The following is a 21,036-nucleotide window of genomic DNA, read 5'->3' on the forward strand; positions in this document are numbered from 1 at the left end:
CTTCTGCTGTATAAGAAAGTGAATCAGCTATATATATACATATATCCCCATATCCCTTCCCACCCTTCCTATCCCACCCCTCTAGGTGGTCACAAAGCACCGAGCTGATCTCCCTCTGCTACGCGGCTGCTTCCCACTAGCCATCTATTTTACATTTGGTAGTGTATATATGTCCATGCCACTCTCTCACTTACTCCCAGCTTACCCTTCCCCTCCCCGTGTCCTTAAGTCCACTCTCTATGTCTGTGTCTTTATTCCTGTCCTGCCCCTAGGTTCCTCAGAACCCTTTTTTTTTTTTTTTTAGATTCCATATATATGTGTTAGCATACGGCATTTGTTTTTCTCTTTCTGACTTCACTCTGTATGACAGACTCTAGGTCCATCCACCTCACTACAAATATCTCAATTTCGTTTCTTTTTATGGCTGAGTAATATTCCATTATATATATGTACCACATCTTCTTTATCCATTCATCTGTTGCTGGACACTTAGGTTGCTTCCATGTCCTGGCTATTGTAAATAGAGCTGCAATGAACATTGTGGTACATGACTGTTTTTGAAATATGGTTTTCTCAGGGTATATGCCCAGTAGTGGGATTGCTGGGTCGTATGGTAGTTCTATTTTCAGTTTTTAAGGAACCTCCATACTGTTCTCCATAGTGGCTGTATCAATTTACATTCCCACCAACAGTGCAGGAGTGTTCCCTTTTCTTCAGTGCGTAGACTTCTTAACTCTGCTGATTTCTTGAGAGGTGCTGGGAATTTCCCTATTTACTGGCAGAATTATTTTCATCTCTAAGTATCATAGAAAGAAAGAAGAATATTATCTATTCTTATCTGTGGAAAGGTGTTTGAACCTCTTTGTGAGGGCAGTGGGCAGTCATTGAAGAGTTTAAAGCCAGAGTAAATAAGAGTGTGTGACCAGAGTAAGGGATTGTCAGGGATGGGGTGAGACGGAGGGAGGAGACGGGGAGGGGCTATTGCAGTATCCAGTGAGGGAAGATGGTACCCTGAACCGGCAGTGACTGGATTTTTGAGATACGAAGGTGATGAGAGCAGCAAGGTTTGGTGGTGGATTGGATGTGTGGGGGGAGGAGGAAGAGAGTTGATAAGGATGACTCACCGGATCTGTTCTTGGGCAACTGGGTGGATGTGGTGCTGTGCTCAGAGAAGAGACTGGAAGCTTTGGGGTATGAGGTAATGAGTTCCGAGATTCAAGGGTTGGGCAACCTGCTTGAGAAAAATTGAGTGACCGAAGATTGTGGTTCTGTGTGCAGATTGAGAAATGTAGAGGCTTCCCATACAGTCAGAGGACACTGGGGTGGAACCTTGTTTCCACAGAAATGCTGATTTTGTAGACAAGGGAGACAGGGTGCCTGGGTCATGCCTACTGCTTCCCTGCCTCACACTCGGGAGTTCATTTCACAGCAACGATCTGAGTGACGCATGTGGGTTTTCTGTGTAACTTTTACAGAGTTCAGCAGGGATTGATTTGGGGTGTCCTTATTAATTAATAAAGGGATACAGGTTTCATTCCAGCATGCTTTTTTTTCCATCACGACTGAAATAAACAGATTTTTTTCTAAAGATTTTAGTAAACAGAGGGCGGGAGGGGGGGTTGCTTTTCTTTTGTTTGTTTTTTTTGGAAGTCCCTTTTTGCAGAATGACCTTGCCCTGGAAGCTGGGAATTTCTGTGGGGCAAAGAAGGCACTGAACTGTTGAGAGAACGTAAAGCAAGTGTTTTCCGTCTCCAGTGAGAATGGCTTAGGAACAGGCTTATGTGGGAGAGAGAAGAATTTCACACTGACATTTTAAAAAGGCTTTCTTTTTTTAAAAATAAATTTATTTATTTTTAGCTGCGTTGGGTCTTCGTTGCGGTGCGCGGGCTTCTCATTGCAGTGGCTTCTCTTGTTCTGGAGCACGGGCTCTAGGCGCGTGGGCTTCAGTAGTTGTGGCACACGGGCTCAGTAGTTGTGGCTTGCAGGCTCTAGAGTGCAGGCTCAGTAGTTGTGGCACACGGGCTTAGTTGCTTTGCAACCTGTGGGATCTTCCCGGGCCAGGGCTCAAACCCGTGTCCCCTGCATTGGCAGGTGGATTTTTAACCACTGCGCCACCAGGGAAGTCCAAGAAAGGCTTCTTAAGGGGCAGATTCAGAAGGCAAGCTGTGGAACTGCATTCTGGAAAGATCAGAGGGAATAAGAGAGATGGCCCTCAGTCTGTAGAGCTTTACGTGAGGCCTCCAGGGTTCCTTGGCAGGCGGTGCCTAGAGACGCATTAAAAGAAAGTTGTATTTCTGGGTCTTTCTTTATATTTCCTCCTATCAGACCCCAGGCGCAAACAGAACAGAACCCCTTTTCTCTCAAATATCCTTGTGCTCTTTAACTAAAGGACAAGGGGGCCAAAGTTAGGACGTCATTTCATTTCAACAGCTTGAGAATCAAGAGGTTGAGATTCTAGCCCCAGTTCAGTTTCAGACCCTCAGTAACCTTGGGCGAGTCACTTAACTTTGGGGGCAGGACCCTTGGTTTTCTCATCTATAAGATGGGTGCAAACAGTACTTCGTGAAGCCTTGGGAATTGCATGTGATCATGCATATAAAGTTATCACAGTCCTGGCACGTAGTGAGCACTCTTTAAAAGTCAGCAGTGTCTATTACTGATAATGACCTCCCTACCTCCCTTGCTGGAAGAATAAATTATGTACTTCTCGGTGTTTGAAGTCCCTTAAAAGTAAAAGGTACTATGCAAAAGCTGTGATGCTATCAATTACTATTATTAATAATAGGCTCATAATTACTTTTGCCACAGTATTAAATGAAAACCCCTTTGGGTGGGCGATGACTGGGAAAATGGGAACTATTATTAATGGAGCTGCAAGCTCTTGTTACTAGATCCATTGACATAATATTTCTCTCTGGGAATCCTTTGACAAATCAGCTGAATTTCCTGTTCCCTTGCCCTAAGCGCTGTAAATTTGATCCACACATCCCCAGCGTTGTTTCTGTGGATTAATAATGAAGAGAGGAGGAAGAGCAGGGCCTGAGTTAGACCCGTAGATGCGTAGAAGCCCTCCCAAATAGTTGGGCTGCCCGTGGGTTTGAGCTTTTAGTTCGGGGTGGGGATGGGAGGGTTGTCTTTTGTTTCACTACTTGTTTTAATGCTCAGAGCCAGGTCTTCCTAATGCGTTTGGGTCCTCAGCTGTCAGGGAGAGGTTCTGCTTTGGGGACAGGGCTGGGGGCAGGGGGAACCTAGTCATGCCCTCCTCCTTCCACTGGAAACAGAGCTTTGAGGAAGTGCTTTGATGCCCTGCTTTGCCGAACCAGCGCCCAGATAGGGAGTCCGTTGCCGCTGCCATCCTGGAGGGGTCGGAGGGAGATTCAGAGCGGCAGGTCCCAGCCACATAGCAGGGCAGTGAGGCAGTGCTGGGGAGGGCAGGGAGGCTGGGTCAGGGGAGGGAGAGGCTAGGAGGGCAGGACTGACCGGCCGCCGAACCTAGAGCGTGGCCAAAGAACACTGCCAGGATCTGGGCAGGAGGAAGGCTGCCATGTGCGTTTGCCCCACAAAAGAGCACACGAGGCCCAGCACTGGGGCTTCTGTGGGTGAACCAAGCAGGAATAACACTGAATCGGGACAGCCGTAGGTGAGCTTGATGGTGTGTTCATTGAATCTGGGCTTACAGAGGGGTGAAGCGTATACATTCTAGAGCCAGTCAGACCTGGATTTGAATCCTAGCTCTGCCAATTGGTAGAGCAAGTTATTCAGACTCTCTGCACGTTATCTAAAATGGAGACAGCAGTGCCCACCTTGTTGAAAGAATAAATGAGATAGTGAACCTGAAGCCTGCGTTCCCCGCACATAGGGAAAACAATAGCAAGAGCATGCAAAGAGCACTGACTCTGAGCCACGCACCAGTCCCCACGTGGACATCTGCCAACTCACGGCCACACCATGAGCTAGGTAACTTCTGTTTCCTCTAGTTAACACGTGAGGAATCTGAGGCACAGAGAAGTGAAGTAACTTGCCCAAGGTCACGCCACTGGTTTAAGTGACAGAGCTAATGTTCCAGCTCCAAGGCCCTGTCTTAACTTCTCTGCTGCAGGACCTATGGCTGTTGTCATCCTTGTGACGTTTCTGGGTACAGGATAGGGAGGTCTAGCCTGGATTTGGCCACATCCCAGGGGCTCTTCTGTTATCTCAAGGAATTTTAAGAGATTTTCCCAAAAGTGACTAAAATAAATTCCTGTGGGTATTTTGCTTTCAAAAAAAAAAAGTTCAAGGGGGTTGGACAAAGATGTCTTGATCAAAGAAGAAGCAGTTCTGAGCCTGTGTGCCACAACTACTGAGCCTGTGTGCCACAACTACTGAAGCCCGCACACCTAGAGCCCATGCTCCGCAACAAGAGAAGCCACCACAGTGAGAAGCGTAGCCCCCGCTTGCCACAACTAGAGAAAAGCCTGCACACAACAACGAAGACCCAATGCAGTCAAAAATAAATTAATTAATTTTAAAAATAAAAATAAATAAAACATAAATAAAATAAAATTCTTTTTAAAAAAAAAAAAAAAAGAAGAAGAAGCAGTTACCAAAAATTGGGAATCTTTGTGGCCTTAAGAACCAACTTAAGACCAACGTGTGCTCTTAAGAACCAACATGTAATTTTAAGCCAGTCTGATTTTGCTTTTCTGGTGCTTTCTAAGAAGCCACACAGTGAGTTGGAGAAATTTACAGGCTGTCACCCTCTGGGATTGATTCTGACAGCTGTGCTCTTCTATTGTCGAAGTGCTAATGAAAAACGCTAATTGGCCTTGGCCAGTGGCTGGATGAGTCCCCTTCCTGGAGTGGGGAAAGCAGCATCCTTTTCTCTGTGGTTTCTCCTAGTCCTATTCTTGGCTTGAAGAAGGAAAGGGGGGCAGCCTGAGGAAGTGGGAGGACTCCAAGGGCGATGCCGCCCTCTGGGTGGGCAGGGTGAACGTTTACCTCGGACGCCCCATCCACTGAGCTCCGTGAAGACAAAGCCAGGTCTCTTTGTCACCCTGGAATCCTAAAGGCAGCAGAATACCTGGGCCGAGTGAGGCACTCTGGATATTCAGCAAGTGAAGCAGGGAAGGAAGGAAGGAATGAATGCGTATATGGCCCACCAGCCTCTGGAGGCCAGTTCCTTGTGCAGCTCCAAGAAAGGATGGTCTCCACCTGCTTTAAACCACGTCTACAGGTGGGCCGCCCTCATCCTGGCTCTTGCAGCACCGTCCACAGTGAAAAGTCAGCTGTCCCAAGTGGAGCCTTGCAATTTGCCCACCACCCGCACTCGACCAGACAGGGAGCAGAACTGTGGCCTTTGAGCTTTGCTTCCATCCTCAGGTGACTTGTTGATAAAAGACATTTTCACATATTGACATATAGGGAAGTCATTCTGGCTTATACATGAGTTAACTTTAATTTTATGCGAACTAAAATAGCCTGTTTGTGGCCTATCAAACATACATTGTACGTCGGCTTTAATTATTAAAGAAAAGGGCACATGGACCAGAAGTAAATAACATCTAGGTTAAAAATAAAGATTAAATGCCCCCCCTTCCTGGGATGTCGATGCTGGTCCTCTTTGGATGATAAGACTCCCTTCCCACACTTCGTTATAAAGCAGAAACTAACACACCATTGTAAAGCAATTATACTCCAATAAAGATGTTTAAAAAAAAAAAAAAAAAGACTCCCTTCCCAGGTGCTAAGGCATACCGACTTGCTATGTACGTGCTGGTCTGTTCTTTTTTTTTTTTTTTCTAACCTTGAAGAAATGTAACCCAGACTTGTTTAATATTCTTTGTTCTGACAAGATATAAAACTGTGCTGAAAACCCTGCTTCTCCAGAGAGGTTTCTCAGAGTAACCTAGACAGTGGGCTTCTGGGCTAGTCCTCAGTTTGGCTCAAATAAAACTCTTTTCTATTCTTACTATTGATTGTTTATTGATTATTTTCGTTGACACTGTCCACCGTCTTTCCCCACAGGTGTCCTCTCCCTCCCTGCGTACTTCAGTCCCTACAACGGTGGGTCCCTGGGCCACGACGAGCGCGCCGATGCCTACGCGCAGCTGGAACTCCGGACCCTGGAGCAGTCCCTCCTGGCCACCTGCGTGGGGAGCATCTCGGAGCTGAGTAAGTGGGGCACCCACTGTCCGCTGGCTCCAAGGGAGAGGCAGGGAGGAGCCCACCTTCTGGGTCCTGGCTTCCTCCTTCTCCTCCACGCTTCTTGCCTTCTTTGAAAGCCAGAGGTTGTAAATTGGTGGCCCACAGACGTGTGCTTTAGTTGGCAGGTGCATTTAATCACATCCAAATTTGGATCTCTCGTTTCTCTCGAGAAATCAGACGATCTGGCACTGCTGCGCCCCATTCCTGCATGGCAGCGATCAGGGGCAGCTGAGTGGCAGCTAAGGGGACAGAAAGCATTCCCTACATTGCCGCGTGCCTCGGTCTCTCGTAGCTGGCCTGTCTCATTTATTTATGTTACCTGCCTGCCCCAAGGGCTCTGAATTTACAACCAGTATTTGAAAGAAAGAAAAAAGCTGAGCTTCTCTGGCTGAAGGAGGAGCTGATCAGTGAGTGGCCTCAGCCCTGTGGTGCCCTGGGCATCTCCCAGGACCTCAGGGCTCTCTGGAACACAGTGGGAAACCCCTGGGTCTAGGTCATTACTGTTTGACAGCTGTTTCAGAAGATCGTGTTAGGAGGCATGAGATCCCCGTGTCTCCCGATTTCTCCCTCTCATTATCCCAATTATTTGAGAAATCAAACTGCATGCTCCTCCCGGGGTCATGAGACCACCCAGCGGAGGGCGGGGACACGTGCCAAGGGTCGTATAGCACACAGTGTGGAAACAGATGGAGTTTCACTCTGCTCCAGACTTTTCCGCTTGTGATTTCTTTAAGGTTTCTGGCCCCTGAATAGTGAATGGCAAGCCGTTCTGTTTCTTTAGGACACAGTCCCCTCCCCCACCCCCCACCCCGCCCCGTCTTCCTTCCCTTCCCAGGACAGGAAGTGAAGGTGCCTGGTTCAAGGTCACAGAGCAGATTGGTAATAAGGCTGGGACAGAAAGCAGGACTTTGAGCTCTCTGTCTCCTAGGGGCATTCCAGCATGGCCACCTGGGTCCCCTGCCTCTTGAGGACCCTGCAGGAAGTGGTCTTGGGTGTATGGCTTGATCCCCACCCCTGAGGAGTATCTCCTGGACAGTGGGCTGTCTCTGGGGCTATGCACAGTCTGTTTGGTAAACTCTCCTGGCCTGAGGACAGTGAGGGCCACACTTAGGCCTCAGTCCACTGGAGAACACCTCGATTTTGTTTTGCATTTTGAACATTAAGTGAGCACTTACTGTGTGCAAGACACTGTATGAAGTGCCTTCATCACATGATCTCATTTACTGTGCATAACAACTCAGCAAGTATGTCCTGATGAGGGAACCGAAGCTTAGAGAAGAAAAGTCATTTTCCCCAAGTCAGGTTGCAAATAAGAATCAGAAAGGGGGCTTGACTCCTGCTGTGTCTGACTTTAGCAAAGCTCTAAATTACTTAGGGCTGTGGGCTTCATAGACGTGACTAGCAGCCCAGCCACCAGCATCTCAGGGCAGCTGAGGTCAAGATCGGAATCTGGGGACTTCGCTGCTGGCACAGTGGTTAAGAATCCACCTACCAATGCAGGGGACACAGGTTCGAGCCCTGGTCCAGGAAGATCCCACATGCCGCGGAGCAACTAAGCCCGTGCACCACAGCTACTGAGCCTGTGCTCTAGAGCCCGCGAGCCACAACTGTTGAGCCCATGTGCCACAACTACTGAAGCCCGTGCACCTAGAGCCCGTGCTCCGCGACAAGAGAAGCCCCCGCAATGAGAAGCCCGTGCACTGCAACGAAGAGTAGCCCCCACTTGCAGCAGCTAGAGAAAGCCCGTGTGCAGCAACAAAGACCCATTGCAGCCATACATACATACATACATACATACATACATACATACATACATACATACATAAACAAGATCGGAATCTGATCTTGACTTTTATCATAGAGCCTTTTGTCGTAGTGGTCTCTGTGCCCATTACAATCCACAGTCAGGCACAAGGCGAGCATTCAGAAACTTCCCTCAGGGGAAGGGCTTGTCCTTACCATTCAGCCCAGGGACCAAGTCCAATCAGTTCTACCTTCTAAGACTATCCCAAGTATAAGTTTGCCCCTCTCACCACTTCCAGGGCTACCAACTCGGGCCAAACCAGGGATATTTAAAACCCAAATTGTATTATGTCACTCATCTGCTCAATATCCTCTCAGTTACCCCCACGGCTTCCCAACCCACTCAGTGAAGTCCGGGATTGAACATATGATCTGCCTTCCTCGTCTTCTATTCTTCTCTTGTTGACTGTGCTCCAGCCACCCTGGCCTCCTGGCTAAGATCCTCCCACCCCAGGGCCTTCGAACTAGTTGTTCCTCTGCCTGTGACCTTTTCCTCCAGTTGTCCAAATATGGCACGTTCTTAAGGTCTCTGCCCAATAACACTTACTAGACAGGCCTTCCCTGAGCACCCTGCAGAGATTAAGGGTCCCACCCTCGTTCTCTGTCTCCCATCTATGGCTTTGGTTTATTCAAAGCACTAATGGATACTTGGCATTTATTATATATTTACTTGTGAATAGTTGATCATCTTTCTCATGTGATTAGAACTTCAGCTTCATGAGAATGGAGACTTTCTCTGTTGTATCCCCTGGTGTACGTATCGCTAGAGAGGAGAACAGAACCTGAGCTGTGTATTGTGTGTGTGTGTGTGTGTGTGTGTGTGTGTGTGTGTGTGTGTAAGTAAGAATAAGTTCTCTATCGTCCAGTTTTTGCCTCCTAAAACCCACCTAGGATTGGTCCCCATCCTGGCTCACCACTCCTCAGACCAAAGGGAAGAAGGATCCCCAGAGCATCTTTCACTGACAACCCAGCAGGCTGTGTCATGCGCCAAGATGCCCGAGCTCCCTCGCTCTGAAACCAGGGTTTTTGCTAATCATTGTGAAGGAAGGAGGAGGTGAAGGTGGAGGCAGATATTGCAGTTTTTCTCTTCAAGACTAAAGAGCTTAATGAGGCTAGTGATACTTGGTGCTGAGCACCTCGTACCTTAGAGTTTAGCCCGGCTTTAGCACCCACTCTCTCCCTGCACCTGGCCAGGACCAGCCTGCCAGGTAGGTCAAGAAGTCTCATTCTTGTATCAGGTCCATCTGCATAGGGAGCTCAGGCACTTGTATTTTCCTCTGTCCCTCTCTACCTATGAGAAGGTAAATGGAAGGGAATAAGAAATAAACAAAACACTTCTTTTCAAAGGCAGCCAGATGGTATGGGCCTCATTTTGGAGACAGTGCTTAATCCCAGGCCCTCCCACTCTCTTTTTATCCGATGGCTCCTGATGCAGGTTGGACAGACCAGAGGGAAGCCGGAGCACCTCTGCTCAGGGCTCTCATGATTAACAAGCAGGGAGGGCTTGTTTCTCCATACTTGTGGGTGTTTCCGGGCTTCAGACTGAGGTCTCATCAAGCTTAGGGTCAATTGATTCTCAAGTACAAGGATGTCTCAGAAGCAGCTCTGAGTGCCCAGCTGTACCAAACCAAGAGCACAGCCCCGTTGGGCCACAGCTTCTGAAACTCACTGTGGTAGCAGGTCAGGGATGGTATCCCCCCAGCTTTGTTGCAAACTGAAACTTTTATAAAATACAATAAAAAGGAACGTTTAGAAATATGAAATAAAGCACAGGTAAGATGCAAGCCATTTTATTTTATTAATTAGATTAAATAGGCATAAAATCACTCTGTCAGATTGCTCTGGAAGTTTTTTCAAGCTCACTCTCAGTTTCTGAAATGAACTTCTGAACCAGTAACCAGTTTGCACACCTGTCCCAGTTCACAGACCTGTCCCAGTTTGCAGACCACACTTCAAGCAGCAGTGTCGCAATGGTCGAGAACATTCGTTTGGGACACAGGGACCCCAGTTCAAGTCTTGCTTGTGCCACTGGACAAATCACTTAACTTGTGTAGCCTGTGTCCTCGTCTGTAAAATGGAAATGCCTCCCTTATGGGGTGGCTGTAAAGAGATTTTTTTTAGAGATTTTGTCTTATCTTTTCATGTCTATCTTGAAGCCTAGAAAATAGAAGGTGGCAGGGAGGAAAACCCCTCTGGGAGAACATCCAAAACAACTGGCTGTCTTTGCCCATAACCTGGACTTGCAGCACAGCTTAAGTTTTTTAGATGCCTGATCAGAGTTGTCTGCAGGCATCTGTCTCTTTGGTCTTTGAGAGACACTGAAGCCCAAAGCTGGGCCTGGAGCAAAGTGTCCGGGGACTCCATCTCCAGTCACCATTCTGCTGCCTTCATGGTTTCCCGAACCTTCGGAAGGCCTCTCTGCTCCTGGCTTCCCTTTTAGGGAGCTGTTAGGAGGTATTCCTATTCCTTCCTCGATTTTCTTGCCTGCATCCTGGCTGGAAATGTGCTGCCAAGGGTTCTACACCAGGAACAACGAAACCATCTTAAACATAATTAATGGTAATGACTTCTACCTTGTCGAGTCTTTGAAATGATATTTCAACAAGATTTCTTCGACGCTATCGGGGACTCTTTGAATTCTCCTCCTTGTGGTCCTGTGGTCATGCCAACAGTTATGACATTTAGACCTGGAGGAACAGGAGCCAGATTTCAACTTATTGCAGCCAACTTAGCTGTACAACTAGCTTCTGGGAGACGGCTTGGCCTGGGCTTGTTGATGCCAGTTTCTACTACCCAGGAGCCCGAGGGCAGGGCTGGACTCCTCCTGTCCTGGGAAATGCGGGGCAGTGCTTGACTGCAGGCAGAGGTCCTGGAAGGAAGAGTACCACGAGGTGGCCTGTAGGATAGAGGATTAACAACAAAAGACAGTAACAATAATGGTGATATATTTAACTTTACCAAGCACTTACTCTGTGCCAAGCATGATGTTAAGTGCTTTACGTTTGTTATTTATTTGAATCCTCAGGATTTTTAGGTTAGAAACGACTATTTCCATTTTACAGATAAGGAAACCAAGGCTTTGATAAGTAACTTACTACGTAAGACACACGGGATAGAAATAGCAGAGCCCTGATTGGAAGCCAGGCAAGTCTGAATCCAGAATCTATGCGCTCATCCGCTTACCTGGTGATTCTCAAACCTGACTGGAGATTAGATTCACTGAGGGAACTTTCACAAAATACGGACGCCTGGGTCCTGCCCCGGACCAATTAAATTAGAGTTTGGGGGATGGGAACCAGGCATCAGGAACCCAGTGCCCTCAGCCCTCTTGGCCCTGGGGTCTGGCAGGAGGCACCCAGGCAGCTGAGCTACAACTGCGGGATGAGCAGAGTCCACTTTGTAGAGAGGAGTGAGGACCTGGGGGTGGCATGGAGGGCTCTTTCCCGGGGGAGATCTCCAATTCCAGGGCTGTCATTGTCCCTGCTTGGAAACAAGCGTTGCCGCTGTGGCTGTCATGGGAGAACTTGGCAGCTAACGAGCTCAAGTCAAGCCCCACCAGAAGTTGTATCTTAAGTGAAATGAATGTGTAAGGCTACTTTTTCATTCTCCAAATGTTTGCCGAGCACCCGTTGTGCCGTAGAAGCTGTGCAGGGCTCCGGGGACACGTGGTATAGAGTCCCAGACCCACGGGCTCTGTAGGGGAGGTTAACAGAATAAGTGAATGAATTGGTCCTGTCGAACGTTGAACAACACTTCACCTGCCATATTAAAAACCTGCTCGTTTCTCCCTCCTTGAGCTCAGCCTCATCCAGAGGCTTTCTCTCCAAGGGGTTATCTGTAAGGGGCAAGCTGACCCACAGGGGACGCCCCCCTGAGTTCTCAGGCCTGAGAAGAATGGAAGGCGCCACTTTTCCTAGAAAGAGGGGCCCGCAGGTGCCTGGGGCCATTTTACCCATCCTTTCTCAGCATTGTGGCCTCACACAATGATGGGACGTTTCCTGTCCTGGGCTGGTGGGAAATTGAAAAGACTCAACTGGGGAAGAAACACAGCACAGGATACGGGGACCTGAGGACCCTGCAGACTTCATTAGTGCAGGCCACAGCCTGGATCCCAGTTCAGTTCATGGACTTTGGAGTCACATAGGCCTGGATTCAAATCTAGACTCTACCGTTTACTGGGCACCGCGACATCCCTGTGACCAGGGAAATGCATGGTGTCAGTAAATGTTTGCTTACTGGATAAGCCTCAGTTTCTTCGTCTGCAAAATGGGGATCCTACTCGGGTCCCAGCCTTGTAAGGATCAAATTAAATTCTATTTCTAGAAAATTGAACACTCAGCACATAATAAGCATAATGGATGGTGGTGGGAGTTCTCCTTGAGGCCGTGGAGAGGGAGGTCCCTTTTCTGCAGAAGTGCCTGGACTTTGCACCAGACAGCACGGGGGAGAATCACCACGCAGCCTAGCACAGGAATTGGGGGTTGGGAAAAGAGGCCTAGGGAGATTCCTGTGGTCAGAGCTGGGGGAAGGGCCATGGGGTGATGGAAGGAGTGGGGATGTTGGAAAAGAAACCGTATTAGCGTAAGTTCTGGTGGGGCCGGGCCCCTACCAAGTGTTTCGTTCAACTGTTAAGGCAGGACTGGAAGTGAAAGGGAATGTAAATTGCTATCATGTGTCTGGGTGACAGTGTCCACCTCCACCTGCTGCCTCTGGGTAAATAGTAATTAGGCATGCCGGCTTAGCTGCTCCTCTAGCTAGCAGGATCCTTGGGAGAATGTGGGCTCTGAACTCAGACTTTTCCTTTTTCTCTCCCTCTCGCCTGCCCTCCACCAGGCGACCTGGTCTCCCGCGCCATGCACCACATGCAGGGGCGCCGCCCGCTGGGTCCTGGCTCCAGCCCCGCCCGCCAGGCCCGCCAGCCACCCCAGCCCATCACTTGGTCCCCTGACGCCCTCCACACGCTCTACTACTTCCTGCGGTGTCCACAGATGGAGTCCATGGAGAACCCCAACCTGGACCCCCCGAGGATGGCCCTGAACAACGAACGGTAGGGATCTGCCTTGGGCTGCACACCCGGTGGACCGTGCGACCCAATGTGTGTTGACCGAGTGACCGATGAGGTGGAAAAAGAGCCCTGGCCCCGGCCTGTGTGCCTGCGAGGAGGCGGCCTGACACGGGCGACAGCTGCGAATTCAGACGGATGAAGGCCTGTCCCTGGGGTGCAGCAGGATGTGTTCACCCTGGGCTGTTGTAGTGTGGGGTCGTTGAGTCTCAGAAGGTGGGCTTTGGCCTCTGTCTCACAGCTCTAGCATTTACTACCTGGGCTCTTGGGAATTCAGTTGCCTCGTTTATAAAATGAGGTATTTGCACCTACCTAGAAAGGTGGTAGTAAGAATCGAGTGAACTTGTGCTCTCAGAAAAAGCACCTAGGACAATGTCTGGGTGGTGACTGGCCCTCCATCAATGGTGGCTGTCACCTCTTTTGATGATGATGGTATCACCGTTATCATCATTCTTGTTAGGAATTCTTAGGCACATTTTGCCCTGTTCACTCATTTTATAGATGGGAACGTCATGGCTCTGGCAGATTATTTGATCTCCAGCAGGTTAGTGGGTAAATAGCCCCAGGGTCCAGGCCTGCTGGCCCCCAGTCTAGTGCTGTCCACGGGGTCGCAGCTCTTTCCCAACTGGGGAAAGGGCTGCTAAGAACAGATATACAGGTTGTACACTGCACAAGGGGACGCAGTGAGGGGCATGAGTGGGGGACACACATGGAGCCATGTCAGCCTGAGGACAGGGTGCGCATTCTAATTGGTCTACTCAGAGGGCCACCTTTTTTCAATTTTCTGCCCAGAGAAGATGGTTTTCTATAATTTGTCCAGTAGATACGCTAACAGGAGCTTCACCTGGAGGCCACCACATGGCCACCCACGGCAGGGTCTGTCCATGGGCTCGACTCATGGACAGGGGTCAAGGGTTGTGTAATTGAAGGTCCAGGGAGTGGGAGAGACTCGCCTTCAGTTTAGGAAGCCCTGGGTGCATACATTCCACCTCACAGCAGGGCCCAGGAGAGGGGGAGAGCAGCCCGGGGGTCTCTGTGCCCCATCACAGAGGAGGGAGATCTGAGACCTTGATCCAGAGAGTGCCACTGCTTTCCCAGCACCCCCACCACCCGTTGTCTTTGGGAGGCATTGGGTCTCCTCAGTGGTGTGGTCCTCACAGCCAGGCCCACTTCTCCAGGGCCTCCACAGTCACAAAAGATAAAGATGCAAGGGTAGATCCCCATACCAGCTCATTAAAAAATAGCCGTCGTGAAAACACTGGCAATCCTGTGGACATATGGCAAATGCTGGGAGCAGAGGATTCAGAGACTCAGGAGTCAGGTGGCCTGGGCACGCACAGCAACTCTGACATTCATGAACCTTTGTGCAAGGTTCCAAATCTCCCTGAGCCTCAGCTTCCTCAGCTATAAACATGGGGCAGTCATGAAGCAGTTTTAAGGATTCGATGATGATCAGCGATGTTTATAGGGCCTTTGCCATGTGACAGGCACCGTGCTGAGCACTTTACATGTGGGCCCATACTTCCAGGAAATAGGTACTCTTCGCAGCCCCATTTTACAGATGGGTAAGTGGAGGCACAGAGAGATTCAGTAACTTGCCAAGGCCACATAGGCTCTGCTCATAACCTCTGTGCCATGCCCTCTGTCATTACGAGAGACGTGAAGCAACAGTGGCCCAGTACACACACACGGTAGATTCCCCGTACATGCTACCACTGCTTTTATTATCACCGGTATCATTATTAGACCATCGTTGTCTCATTTCTTGGGGAGCTGGACAGTGAATGCAGGTGGGGCCTGACACAGAGCAAGAAGGCAGCAGGTGGAGGCCCCGGGTTTCCTGAAGGAAGCATCCAGCAGCGAGCTGGGGCCAGAGCACAGGCTCTACGCCCCAGCTGTTTCTGCTTTGCGGAGAAATTGTTGTGGTTGCCAGAGCTGGCTGGGAGGGAGAAAGGGCCAAGAAAACATCTGGAAGGGGTGGGGATGGGGAGGGGAGGTTTGCTTGTTAGTGGTGAGGTCCCCAAGGGTGCTAGACTGAGCCTGAGGCTGGGTCACCCAAGCAATGGTGGCTGGGAGAGGAGGACAGGGAGCCTTCCTGGGACCTGCTGCCCCAGGCTGGGCTGCTTGGCCCTCCGGCTGTGACCGTGGCTACGGGCTGTGGTGCTGGCCGGGGAGGTGCTCTTCTCTGGATGCTGTGCCCAAAACCCCTTGGATGTCTTTGTGGCCACCCTCTGGCTTTCCTTCTGGGGAGATTCCCAGCCCCTGACACTCTAAAACATGACATCAGGGTTTCTGTGCTACACGAGCTGCTTTTCTCTGTGTGATTGCGATGGCTGAGCTTGAGTGACAACATATACACGAGTACGTGTTTAGATATCTGCTTATTTACAAACCACACTGTCTGTGGCACAAAGAAGTCGGTTGCAAAAGCATTTTTCCGCGAATCGTTTCAAGAGAGTGTCAGACATGTGGAAAATTGGAACCACCATCAGGAAAAAAGAATCCCAAAAAGGAGGGACTGAAAGGAGGACACCTTAAAAATACCCAGGGGGACAGACAGCCCGGCAGCTCTCTGGTGGCCTGGTTCCTGGCTGCAGAGTGGGTCCTCCCGTGCTTGGATGCACTCTGACAGGGCAGGCCCTGCAGGCCTTGGAGAGCCTGGCTGGCCTTTCCATTGCGGGCTGGGACGCATGTCCTCACGAGGCACTGCCACTCCGATACCCTCAGCAGAGCCCTGGGGAAAACCTCTCCTGTGCACCAAGGAGCCGGCGTTTGCTAGGGCTCCAGGGTGAGAAAGCTTTGCTTTGGTGAGTCTGGGGATGTCTGTCTGTCTCTTTCTCTCCCCTCCCCCGCTTCATTCCCTTGACGTTCCTCCCTCTGTCCCATGTCTGGGACATGGGGGTCAGGTCCCTCAACCAGAATTGGACAGAACCTGTGATTGCAGATATGATGGTGGGTTTGTAGCCTGGAGGCTTTCCGCTTGGGGATTCGATGGTTTGGGGAGGTCTGGGCCCGTGGGGATTAAGGGACCTCTTCCACGGCCTCGGCTCCCTGGGCTAAGGAGCTCAGTTTGGCGGCTTGGGTTTGGCCCGTGGCACCACTGACGGTGCCACTCCAGTCTGTGCTTATAGATTTCCGCTTTGAAGAAAGTACCCTTCTTTCCCGCCACAGGGGTTGTGTGTGACCACAAGTGTGCTGACAAAGGGCAGGCGGGACATGCCTTCAACCCTCTGTGTGAAGCTCATCCCGCTACGCCGTGAGCTGCGTCTGCGCTGGTCAGTGGGGCCTCAGTATCTCTCCGTGAGGACCGTTCTCCCCAGGGCCTCCTGCTCTGGGTTTGGAGGGAGAAGGGAGTTGAAGAAGCAGCGGGAGCTTTGCGAGGCACGAGAAGGCAGTCGAACGTGCTTCTGCAGTGAGCCGGGCAGCAGCAGGGAAAAGAGCACAGGCTTCGAGCAGGGGCCTGGGCTCCGATCCAGCCTCCCACACAGGCCCCTCCACGCCTCAGGCTCCTCATCTGTTAAACAGGGCTGATGACCCATCAGGGAGGGCGAGTGAGATGCCACATGTGAAAAGACCCAGCTTTTCCTTTTAAAGGGCAGCTCTCCCGACTTCTGTTTCTTTTGTGCTCCACAGCGAATCAGCAAGGTGCGTGTTAGCATTACCTGCATTTTACAGACGAGGGCACGAGGCCAGGGGGGACCTAGCTGCTGAGTATCTGGGCAAGGATTCGAATCAGGTCTCTCTGACCTGAAAGCCCTCGCCCTTCACCATGCCAGGCTACAGCTTTCCCACCCAGCTGCTGAGACCCAGTCCTAAAGCTCTGAGATAATCTGGGTGGGTGATGGCCCTTGGGGCCACTTTCTCTGGGGCCATTCCAGCCCCACCTGCCTCTCCTCTGCCCTGGGAGAGCCCCGCAGCTGGAGCCTCCCTGCACCCTCCCAGGATCCCTTTCTTGCCGGCAGCTTTGCATCACAGGCACCAGCAGGATCTCAAACACAGAATTAGTCACAGCTGCCCCCCTGCAGGGCATGTCATCACCCAGGACTGAGCTCAGAAAGTGAAAGAACTTGCTGTCAGAGATCCAGGGTTACCCAGGGAGATGGGGGGAGCCTCTTCCCCCATGGTCTGGAGGAGAATGGACAGCCACATCTGGCTAAATGTGGTCCTTGCTCGTCATGCCTGGAGGCAGAGGGATGGGTAGCTGAAATAGCATCCGGGCAGAGGACATCGTCCTCCTGGGAATGAGGGGTTTGGGGAAGTGGGGAGGAAGGCTGTGTAGACATGCCGGAGCAGAGGGAGGTCTGCCGGCTTGCCAGCAAATTGCTGGAGGAGAACATCATCCAGCAGAGCACACGGAAGGAGACAGATGCAGCTAGAGATGCAGAGGGGGCTGAGATAGACAGAGGGTAATCTGATTTTCTGCCTCAGAACCTCGGGAGCTGGGGTGCTCAGACTCACCGAACGGTGCTGCCAGCAGTAGCAGAGAAGCCAGATCCCTGAGGAATATCTGGGAATACTGGAAACGAAGGTGGGCTCCTTGTCCACAGACCAGCCCATCTGCTTAAGCTTCAAGCCCTGGCCCCCTTGCTTCCCTCTCCCCAGCCCTGCACAGTGCCCCATCATGGAGGGAAGCTCGGTCCAAGGGCTGGGGGCCTGCTGGTGTTCAGGACACTAAGCCAGGAAGAACGTCTGACTTGGGATGGAACCTAGAAACATCTGGTGTTCTGTTTCTCAGCCAGCAGAGCACGATCTGAGGGGAACACTGCGATTCAAGGACACGCATTTGAGATCAAACTTATCACTCTCAGATCCTTGGACCTGTCACTTAGTCTCTCCAGAGCCCAGGTTCTGTGGACAACTGACATTTAGTCTTCACAGCCACCCGTAAGGCGAGCGCTGATGAGTTAACGTAGGTAGCACTTTTAGAATGGTACCTGGACACAGTAAGTGCTCAGTATTAGCTACTATGATGATTAGTATCAGGCAGAAGGAATAGCATTTGCTGAGACCACGTGGCAAGAGAGTGTGGGACCTGGGGGAGAGAGCAAGGAGCAATGGGAGAATAAGGAAAAACGGTCCAGAACGATGCCCGGGGGAGCTGGGACCTCCAGGGCCAAGACTAGGGGAGGGCTGAGCTTGCGGCCCAGGACAGGGGTCCCCAACCCCCAGGCCGCGGACTGGTGCCGCTCCACTGCCTGTTAGGAACCTGGCCGCACAGCAGGAGGTGAGTGGCGGGCAAGCGAGCAAAGCTTCATCTGCTGTTCCCCGTCTCTTCCCACCACTCGCGTTACCACCTGAACCATCCCCCGCCCCGCCCCCCCATCCGTGGAAAAAAATTGTCTTCCACGAAACCGGTCCCTGATGCCAAACAGGTTGGGGACTGCTGGCCTGCTCAGGGTTTCTGTGACTGGCTGATTTTCACTTGCCCTTTCCCCACACATCCCCTCTCAGCACCCGGACCACTCTGAGAATGAAGGCGCTAGGAAGCCCTTCCCGTGCTGCTGCGAGGAGAGGCACTTCTACCAGGATCCGCCCTGGAGCTGTCTGGTACGTGGTCCTGCACCCTGGGCAGGTTCAGGAGAGACAGGTGGCCCAGAGTGCTGCTTTGATACCTATCAGTCCCCAGTTCCCATGGAGCTATTTTTGCTCTGAGATCAAAGCCCTTTTCCAGGTGAGATCCCGGAAGAAGGTGCTGTGTGTCCAGCCCATCTCTTGGCTGCCCTGATCCGTGTCATGCTGGCCAAGAGGGTTCCTGCAAGCATGTGGACAGAACTCAGAAAAACTGGAGTTGGCAAAGGTGCCAGCCCGTAGGGGTCTTACCCACTCCACCTGAAGTCCATACCACGACCTCAGGTACTGCCCAAGGGTCAGAGGGTTCCACCAGCCTCTTGGGTCATCCCGGAGGTGCCCTCTCTGCCACCTAGCAGTGTGACACATCAGCCCATCTTTCTAGGCCTCAGTTTCCTCAGCGGTAAAACAGTGAAGATAATAAGATGCTACTCGGGTTAAATGAGATAATGCGGTCAAACACTTAGCTCAGTGCCTGGCACCTAAAAGTGCTCATAAATGGTGGCTGTTATCCCCCAGCCCCACCCCCCGCTCCCCTCGTTACTAAAATGATCATAAACATGCTTAGGTGACGGTTGGCGCCGAGAAGTCTTTCTTCATTGACGTAGGATGATGGTTTTTTTTTTTCACATCTTTATTGGAGTATAATTGCTTTACAATGGTGTGTTAGTTTCTGCTTATAACAAAGTGAATCAATTATACATATACATATGTTCCCATATCTCTTCCCTCTTGCGTCTCCCTCCCTCCCACCCTCCCTATCCCACCCCTCTAGGCGGTCACAAAGCACCAAGCTGATCTCCCTGTGCTATGCGGCTGCTTCCCACTATCTATCTACCTTACGTTTGGTAGTGTATATATGTCCATGCCTCTCTCTCACTTTGTCACAGCTTACCCTTTCCCCTCCCCATATCCTCAAGTCCATTCTCTAGTAGGTCTGTGTCTTTATTCCTGTCTTACCCCTAGGTTCTTCATGACATTTTTTTTTTCTTAAATTCCATATATATGTGTTAGCATACGGTATTTGTCTTTCTCTTTCTGACTTACTTCACTCTGTATGACAGATTCTAGGTCCATCCACCTCATTACAAATAGCTCAATTTCGTTTCTTTTTATGGTAATATTCCATTGTATATATGTGCCACATCTTCTTTATCCATTCATCCGATGATGGACACTTAGGTTGTTTCCATCTCCTGGCTATTGTAAATAGAGCTACAGTGAACATTTTGGTACATGACATTTTCTGAATTATGGTTTTCTCAGGGTATATGCCCAGTAGTGGGATTGCTGGGTCATATGGTAGTTCTATTTTTAGTTTTTTAAGGAACCTCCATACTGTTCTCCATAGTGGCTGCATCAATTCACATTCCCACCAACAGTGCAAGAGTGTTCCCTTTTCTCCACACCCTCTCCCGCATTTATTGTTTCTAGATTTTTTGATGATGGCCATTCTGACTGGGTTCTCAAGCAGCATGTGGGTTAGTAATATGACTACAGCTAATACAATTACCACTACTACTATTGATATTACCAATATAACCAGTGCCACTACCAATAATAATAGTTAATAATGCAACTCCTAATATTATTCCTACTTACAAACACTCCTGCTAATTACAGCTAGCATTATAGAGCACATATTAAGTGACAGATACCATCTTAAGTGCTTCACTAATTAACTCACATTTCTCACTGTACTTCTGTTGATCAGCAGGGAAGGGATATAAGGGAATTATGGAATGCCTTATGTGATTGAGTCTCCTGACTAATACGAGAGGCAAAAACAAGATAGAGGGAAAAAATGAGCACAAAGCACCAGGCAATGTAAGAAGAAGCTTGGTTGTATGATACTGCATGAGGTCAGCCCTCAGGCCCTGACACTGGCCGGGATTCAATCCCAGCTCTGCCATGTACAAGCTGGTGGCCTCCGTCGTTTAGCCTGTATGCCTCAGTTTCTTCTTAACACAGGACTAACAGTGCCAACCTCGTAGGGGTGTCATGGGGATTGAGTTAATATATGCAAAGCACAGTGCCTGGCACACAGTATGTGTCAGTCATCATCTTCTTCATCTTCATCCTCATCCTCATCCTCATAGCCCAGAGGATCTTGGAGAAGACTGGAGTCTTTGGGGAGGTAGTGTCAGAACAGACTGGGGTTTTAACTGGGCCTTAAAGAACAGCCACAAGACACTGGGACAGGTGGGGTGACATTGGCAACAGAAGTCGCAGAGGGATTTTGTTGCTTCAAAGTGCATATTTCATGACATATGAAATATGTCATGAAATCTACATTTCATGTACATTTTTAAAACACAGAATAGGTTGTGGTTTTTTTTTTTTTAAATCATCAGTGGTTGTTGTTTATCTAGGCAAATGCTCCTAGGTGGCGCCTGAGTGGTTTTCCTGTGGAGACCTGC

At 50.1% G+C, this 21,036-nt stretch overlaps 1 protein-coding gene across 2 annotated transcripts in view; it reads left to right on the top strand.

The window, feature by feature from the left end:
* Positions 1 to 21,036, top strand: part of ABTB2 (ankyrin repeat and BTB domain containing 2) — a 183,666-nt gene that overhangs the window by 128,172 nt on the left and 34,458 nt on the right. For both annotated transcript variants that reach the window (XM_082626540.1, XM_082626541.1), the window contains exons 2-3: positions 6,004 to 6,150; positions 12,820 to 13,033. In XM_082626540.1, coding sequence (XP_082482666.1) covers positions 6,004 to 6,150; positions 12,820 to 13,033 — 361 coding nt within the window. The remainder of the gene's footprint in view (positions 1 to 6,003; positions 6,151 to 12,819; positions 13,034 to 21,036) is intronic.

The sequence above is a fragment of the Mesoplodon mirus genome (genome assembly GCF_964341445.2).
Source record: "Mesoplodon mirus genome assembly, chromosome: 7".
Lineage (NCBI taxonomy): Eukaryota > Metazoa > Chordata > Mammalia > Artiodactyla > Ziphiidae > Mesoplodon > Mesoplodon mirus.